We start from the raw sequence: 8,451 nt of genomic DNA on the forward strand, positions 1-8,451 counted from the left end.
ATTAAAGAAAGTCTGCCTATGGCTGTTATTTATACATTCTCCAAACATTTCTTTAGTCACCTCTGTAAAATATTCAATCAAGTTTATCAAGCATGATATGCCCTTTACAAATCCATGCTGACTTTCTTTGATCAACTGATAATTTAAGGTGTTCATTTATCAAACTGGAGACTCTAGCAAGTTCCAGACAACAGATGTTAGATTTTACTGATCAATGATTCCTTAGCTTCCTCTAGCACCTCCAACAACCACAACCATCTTCCTGTGTGCCAAGTAGGACTACAGCCTGTGGAGATTCTTCCCCCATCACTACTTAATTCAATGTTACTATGATACATAGACACCACATTCAGACAAATAATACCTTGGTGCCAAGGGCAGTCAGTCTCATATTTTCAATTTAACTTTTATCTACATTTGAACCAATGTAGTAACAGAAGTCTGGAGCTGGGTAGCCCTGCCAGAACCTAAATTGAGTGTCAGCGAGGATGTCATTGCTGCTGCTTGATATCACTTTGTTGACAATTGAGAATTGACTGCAGGATGATAACTGACCAGATTAGATTTTACATTCACGAGCAAATTACTTCAATTCCACAATTAGAGACAGGTAAACATTAATTTGAACAAAGAATTGGAAGAGAAGTTACAAATGTTGGGATAAAACGTAAAAGCTGCTTTAATATTCTGTTTAATGAGGTACCAGGGCTATTATTTCTAACACTCAGAAAACAGGAAAGCTGAAGCAATGCCAAATTCATCGCAACAAAATTGGCAAAGGCTGCACAGAAAATTAGTTTATCGTTTTTAAAAAAAAGTTTCCCAGCCACAAACCTTTACAAATTCAACTACAGTTAGCAGTTCCTACCAACACAAAAGCAAGATACCCTGGTAGACAATGCTAGCCCAGGGGACGGCCATTGTTTTGGAAGAATAAGTCTTCACCATAATTCAAAGTTGGACTTTGTATAATAGTAAAAGAACTGACAAGCATAAGCAAATGTTTACCAAATCATTGTTAGCAAATTAACTGCTTAATTTAGCAATTATCTTAGGCTCAGTTTAAATGAAAAGACTTGAGAAACAAATTGGTAGCTGTGCTCCAGAGAATAAGAGGATGCAGAGAGAATTAAGTTTATTCCAAGACAAAATAGAATTGGCAATGACATTCATAAAGATCTTCAAAATGGCAAAGTGACTCAAGTGCCAAAAATTAACCAATGTAAATCACACAAATATGTTGCGGAATTCGCACAGTCAATAAAAGGGATAAAAATGAGAAGTCTTCGAAAGTAAAATATTAAAAACTATATTAAAAGATATGCTAATAATTATTTCCCATTTATTTAACTTCCAAATTTTAGAAATTTGATTGTCAAATACATTAGCCTTCTTCCATTAAAAGTCGAAAATAAATAATGTAAAGAAACATCACAATTTAAAACCTTAAAATTCCTATAGATAACTCAAAGGTGTTTTATTACATCAATCTTAAAATAACACACTATTTCCTTTATACGTTTTACATGATATTAACTGTTGCCATAATACAGCACCTTGGATGCCTGTCTGAGCCACCGCAGGTATTCTGGGTATGAATCAAAGATGACGTAGTATGTTTGCCCTTGTTGCCCAGCAGAGCTGAACATAAGGCAGTATTGTCTTCTCTTTACTTCTTCCACCTATAAAAAGGGAAAAATTTTAACATTTACTATTTTCATAGAAAAGTGTAGAGTAATTTTTGTAAAAATCTAGTACATGGTATTTAACACGTCTGTTCTCTGAAACTGAAAGAAAGTAAAAAGGCCAGCGAACAAATTGTGTGTTTTCCTGGTGTGTGGCCAAGTTACATACAGACTTACTCAGTTGAACCACCAAGGGAATCAAAAGCAGTATTTTATTACCAAATGTTCAAAAGCGTAAAGTGTGTTTGAGTGTGACCATCAAATAAAGGTCCTGAAGACATGGAAAAAACTTGCCTCACAGATAAAGATCAGCAAAATGACATACACATGTTTATGCTCACAGATATTCCACTCACTCTCCATTCATAGCAATTTAAGAAACAGGTGCAGGAATAGACAATACAGACCTTCGAACTTACCCTGCCACTCATAAACATGGATAATCTGATCATGGTCTCAACTTTTAACTTCTCAGCCTCTCCCATATCCCTCACACCTAACCGGCCAAAGAACAGTCTATCGCAGCCTTAATGTATTCAATGATGGAGATTTTACAATCCTCTGGTGATGTGGAATTCCAAAGATTCACAACTGAGTGAAAAACGTTCTCCTCATTTCAGTCTTAAATGATCAACTCTTTATTCTAAGACCACTGCCCAACATTCTAGATTTCCCAGCCAAGCATTAACAAACCCTCAGAATTTATTCAGCATTAAACCCTTTCAGAATTTTGTACATTTCAATGAGATCACTTCTTATCCTTCTAAATTCCAAAGAATCAAGACTCAGTGTACTCAGCCCATCATAGTACAACTGTTTCATGAAAGGAAGAGTCTGGTGAACCTTCGCAGTGCTGCCTCCAATGCTAGCATATTCTTCCCTAAATATGGAAACTAAAACCGGACACAGTATGCCAGGTGCAGTCTCCCCAAAGACCCATGCAGGAAATTTTGTTTTTCTTCTTTATTCATTCACAGGATGAGGGTGTTGCTGACTAGGCCAGCATTTATTGCCCAGAGGGCAGTTAAGAGTCAACCACATTGCTGTGGGTCTGGAGTCACATGTAGGCCAGACCAGGTAAGGATGGCAGTATCCTTCCCTAAAGCGCCTTAGTGAACCAGATGGGTTTTTCCCAACCAGCGGCAATGGTTATTCATGGTTATCACTAGACTCTTAATTCTAGATATTTATTGAATTCAAATTCCACCATCTGCCGTAGTGGGATTCGAACCCAAGCTCCCAGAACATCAGCTGGGTCTCTGGATTAACAGTCCAGTGATAATACAACTAGGCCATTGCCTCCCCTCTTAAAATCTTTGTTTTAATTCTCCCCTTTTAAATTTTTCACTTTAAAATTGCTTAATTTTGTGTTTTTCTTCATTTAAAATGCCATTCCTAGTTTAAACATCCGTTACTTCCTGATCATGTCATTTAGCCTCTCACATCTCATCACTGCAAATTTTGAGGATGCAGCAATCAGCTTCATCAGCAAGGCCTCCAGATTGCACTACAGGAGTTGGTGCCATTTTGTCTAGGCCTGCAGTTGAAGATCATAGTTGTTTTCAAAACATTCCTCCACTCAGTTATTGAAGTAAACTTTATTTTAAACTTTATATAATAAAAAAAAAAACTTCTTCTGCTGTTTGTACCTGTACTAGTAGAGAAACTGCAGTGGACTTAAATTCTTTAAAAGAATTCTTTGCCGTAACTTTCTAGGAAGACTTCTCTGCAGTGAGGCCTGCTTAGCCTTGTTTCGTTTTGCATGTTACTTCAGATAAAATTACAGATAACGGATTATTTATAGTATTGTATTTCAACTTTTACACTGGCTTTTCTGGGCAAAAACTGAACTTGGAAACATAACTCTGGCTTTACATTGATTCCTATGGGAAACCATACCTAAAGTCATTTCATGAAGTTACAATTTTCTGGAATTCAACCTTGACTTTACCGGAGGAATTTGTGTATAACTTTAATATTTGTCTTGATTCTTGTCATCCAATTGCTTTGTAATACAAGATCAACATGTCATTTGCATTCCTAATTGCTTGCTTTGCTTCTGCATTATACAAGTACTCCCAAGACCCTCTCATCATCAACACTGAGTTTCACTTGTCAAAAATATTCTGTAGGCTGGGCTGGTTAGCTCAGTTGGCTGGACAACTGGTTTACAATGCAGAATGATGTCAACACTGGGTTCAATTCCAGAACCAGTTGAGGTTACCATGAAGATCCCACATTCTCAACCTTTTCCCCCACCTGAAGTGTGGTGACCCTCAGATTAAACCAGTCACCTCTCCCTAATGACAGTGCAGCTCTGCAGTCCGGTAGGACTGTAATGAACTTTATTCTGATCATCACGTCACATTAATGACAATTTACTGGCTAGTTCACCACTGAAATAGTTCAGCACCATGAAGGTGCTGCACTTTCAAAATTAGCTGTCAGAGATTATATTAATAATGTGCTAATTTAATTAGCACACTAGCTAATGAAATTTCTGTCACAAATTTAATAGTATGAAGTCATTTTCTCAAGTTTTTCATTGTGGAAACTTTTATAACTGAAACTAAAGTTAAAATATTTTTAACTTTTCATGACAGCAAGGGCCTGAATTGACCAAGCAGCAGCAGCAGCAATGACCAGTAGATTACCACTGCACTCAGTGATAACTCAAACTCAATGCTGTTGCACATTTCTACCAGGAACTTCTAATCCAGTTAAAAGAAGAAATGTGCAACAAGCTTTCTCCTGTAGAATTCTACTGGAGCAGAGAAAAGTTGCTGAAAGACCACACACACCCTATTGTATGGCTACCTGATTTATGGTAAATTTAAAGGTCCAGTCTTTGAATGCTACTGAACAGGTAAGGCAGTAGTGCGGGGATTGGGGCAAGTAGCTGAATGGTTAAGATGCACAAGCAAAGCAGGTAGGTAGTTATGATGTGATTGAAAAGCCAGGAAAACTGTTGTTCTTCTCAGAACAGTATAGTGTTGAGATATTATACTAATTTTGGTGAACAAACAGGGCCTTGGTTTGATATCTCAGCTGAAAGAAAACAGCAGACGTTATAGTATTTCACACTGCATTTTAAGTGCCAGCTGAAATTAAATGCTCAAGTATTTGAAGTGAAGCTTGAACTTCTGACCATATGACTCAGAATTGAATGTTCTGCAACCTGAAGTCACAATGACAGTAGTAAAGCTTCCTCCACACTCGCTCAACAAATACTCCCAAGTCAGGTACGCCACAACCAGAAAGCAGCACAGTTTTCAAACTCTGTTCCAATAATATTTACTAACCGCAGTTGATCTAAGCATCATTATTGCACAGTAGGAGGCAATGAGATCATGCCAGCTTTCTGTAAAGTAATCCATTCAGTTCCAATTCCCTGCTTTATCCCCATTGCCCTGCAAGTTTATTTCACTCATGTCTAACCAATTTCCTTTTGATTCAATCATCTCGGTATCCACCATCCTCAGGAAGCCCATTCTAAGTTTAACATTGACTGTATAAATAAAGTTCTTCCTCTTATCCCACTTGAATCACATGCCAAGAACCTAATATTTGGGTCTTTTACCAGTTGCTAATGGAAACAACTCTTCTTTGCCTTCCTTATCTAAATTTGTCATAGTCGTGTTCACTTTATACAACCTTCTTCAATCTCTTTTGCTCTGTGGAGAAACACCACCAGCTTCTCCAGCCCCAACCTTGTAGCTAAATTCTCTCATTCCTGAAATCATTTTGACAAATCTCCTTTGCACCTCCTCAAGAGCTTTCACATCTTTCTTACTGCATGGTGACCAGGAATGGATGTCAAGCTAGTTGTGGCCTATCTAGAGGTTTATAAAGGTTCAGCACAACTTCTTTGCTTTTGTACTCAACTCCTCTATTTATGAAGCTCAAGACTCTGCATGATTTCTGAACTACTTGAACATATGATACTACATTTAAAGCTCTAAGCACATGAATCACCAGGTGTTTATGTCTCTCCATGGTAAGGGATCAAAGCCAGATGGTGAAATAACCAAGTCATCTTTTTCTTTGTTAGTAGGTTTATTCACAGGATATACTAATATATATATAGTATCTCCCTGGCCTCTCTGCCAAAATACATCACTTCACACCTTTCTGTACTAAACTGTATCAACTTGTCTTCCCATTTTGCCAACCTCGTCTCTGCATGTTCTTTCTATGAAAATGCACCCCCTCAACATTGCCTGCCAGCTATTGGTCCAAGGTACAGACCTATCAATGTCCTTTTGAAGTTCTACAATGTCTGCTTCTCAGTTTACAAAGCTTTCAAGTTTTATATTACCTGCAAGCTTGGAAATTGCCGCTTGAACTCCAACATCATATATCAGAAGAAGCAAGGGTCCAAGTACCAACCCCTGGAGATCTCATGACAAACCTTCCTCCAGCCTGAAAAATATTAATTGGCTATAATTCTGTTTACTATCCCTCAGCCAATTCTGTATCCACATGGCATCACTATCCCCTTTATTCCTTGAGCTATGGCTCTTCTTTCAAATCTGGTGCATGCATTGTATCAAATGCCTTTTGGAAGTCCAGGAACGCCACATCAACAATATTACCTTTATTAATCCTCTGTTACTTCTTCAAAAAACTCCAGCAAGTTAATCAGACAGGTTTTTCCCTTAAGAAGCCCATAATAGCTCTTCCTAATTAACTCATTTGTCCAACTGACTATTAATTCTATCCCAAATTATTATTTCTAGAAGCTTCCCCATCACTAAAGATAACAAAGTGGTCTGTAATTGCTGCGCTTTTCCTTACAACCTTTCTTGAATAAACGCTTGCAATTCTCAAGCCCTCTGGCACCATCTCCAAGTACAAGATAGACTGACAGATTATGGTCAGTATCTTTGAAATATCCACTCTCACTTTTTTCAATTCTCTTGGATGCATCTCATCTGGTCCTGTGCCTTGTCAACTTGTAGTACCAACAGGTTATCCACTACTTCCTTCCTCAATTTTGAATCCTTCTAATGACTGAGTCTCTTCCTCTGTCAACATGATCTGAGTAATATCTGCTTCCTTAGTAAAAGCAGATGCAAAATACTCATTTAATATCTAAGCTAAGACAACTGCTGCCATGTGTAAATTCCCTTTTTGGTCTCTTAATGGCCCTACTCTTCTTTTTACTACTTTATTACCATTTGTGCACTTTTAGAAGACATTAGGATTTCCCTTAGTGTTCATTGGTGGTCTTTTTACATGTTACCCTTCTGTTTCTCTTATCTGCATTTTCATTATTCTCCTGAACATTTTGCATTCAGATTGGTCTTCAATTATATTTTCTACATGACACATTCCATAAGCACATATTTTCTTTATCTTAATTTCTATCTATCTCCTTTTTCATCCAGGGAGCTCTGGACTTGCTTACCCTTTCTCTCCCTTTTGAGAGGATATTCCTTAACTATATTCAAACCACCTCTTCTTTGAAGATAACCCATTGTTTAGCTAGTCTTTGCCATCAAATTTCAGTTCTATCAATCTGGCCCAGCTCCATTCTTGCCCCTGTGAAGTTGGGTTTTCCCTCATTTAATTATTCTTACTCTGATTGTCCATTATCCATTTCCATCATAATCCCAAAATTTAATGAAAAAGTGATTAACAGTCCCTAATATGTCCCCCCAACTGACACTTAATCAATTTAGCTCATTCATTCCCAAGAACCAAGCCTGGCACGTCTCATTTCTTACTTGGCTGGACATATATGCTGATGTAGGAATTTTTTCAGAACACAGATCTAAGAACATTTTCTCCTCTCTGCACTTAATACTACCGCTGTCTTAGTCTATATTCAGGTAAAGTCACCCCAATAAAGCTATTCTATTATGTTTGCACCTCACTGTAATATCCTTACAAATTTATTCCTCTACAACTTTCCTACTAATTTCTGGTCTTTAGATTACACCAAGCAATGTAACTCTACTTTTCTTGCTTGTTAGGTATAACCAAATCGATTTTATCTTTGAACCCTCCCAGGAATCCTCTTTCTGCTGTAATGTCCTGAACAAAAAAATAGTTGATGCCCAGTCCTGCCCTTCTTTCAGCCAAATCCTTGTTATTGACCCAGCATAATATTTTTATACTACATGCATTCACATGTCCACAGTGTAACCCTGATTTAGAAAGTATCGATTTCTCCCTTACCTCCGATTCAATCTAATCAACTTATAGTTCACAATATAGTGCTACCTATCTTTCCCAGTATTTTGTGCTCCCTGGTATTACTCCTTAATGTTCTCAACTGGTTCCCATATTCCTGCAGAGTTAGTTTAGAGCTTTCCCAACAGCACTAGAAAAACGTTGCTCTCATCCTACGAAAGTAAGCCCTCTATTTAAATTCTAATTTAAATAGTTCCTTGCTCTTCTCCATTACTAATGTAACCTTATGATACAATGATTACTTTTCCACCATGTTCTCCTGTAGTCATTTGATCCAACTGGCCTCTCATTCCACAGTGCCAGATCTAACAGTGCCTTGTTACCTAGTTGGACAGAGAACACAGTTAAGGAAGTTCCCCTGAATATATTTTGGAATTAACCCCTTCCTTTCTCTTTTATGCTAACATAAGAACAATCAATATTTAGGTAATTAAAGTCCCCCAGTAGCAACACACTATATGTTTGTTGTCAGAGATAACAAGGTGTAGAGCTGGATGAACACAGCAGGCCAAGCAGCATCAGAGGAGCAGGAAGGCTGACGTTTCGGGCCTAGACCCTTCTTCAGAAA

The 8,451-nt window shown here is 37.7% G+C and overlaps 1 protein-coding gene across 4 annotated transcripts in view; it reads right to left on the reverse strand.

The window, feature by feature from the left end:
- LOC109911732 (PH domain leucine-rich repeat-containing protein phosphatase 2-like) overlaps window positions 1–8,451 on the reverse strand; it is a 120,726-nt gene that overhangs the window by 52,454 nt on the left and 59,821 nt on the right. For all 4 annotated transcript variants that reach the window (XM_020511109.2, XM_048605567.1, XM_048605566.1 and 1 more), the window contains one exon: window positions 1,557–1,682. In XM_020511109.2, the coding sequence (XP_020366698.2) occupies window positions 1,557–1,682 (126 nt within the window). The remainder of the gene's footprint in view (window positions 1–1,556; window positions 1,683–8,451) is intronic.

Source organism: Rhincodon typus, chromosome 15, assembly GCF_021869965.1.
Source record: "Rhincodon typus isolate 14 chromosome 15, sRhiTyp1.1, whole genome shotgun sequence".
In the NCBI taxonomy this organism is placed as follows: domain Eukaryota; kingdom Metazoa; phylum Chordata; class Chondrichthyes; order Orectolobiformes; family Rhincodontidae; genus Rhincodon; species Rhincodon typus.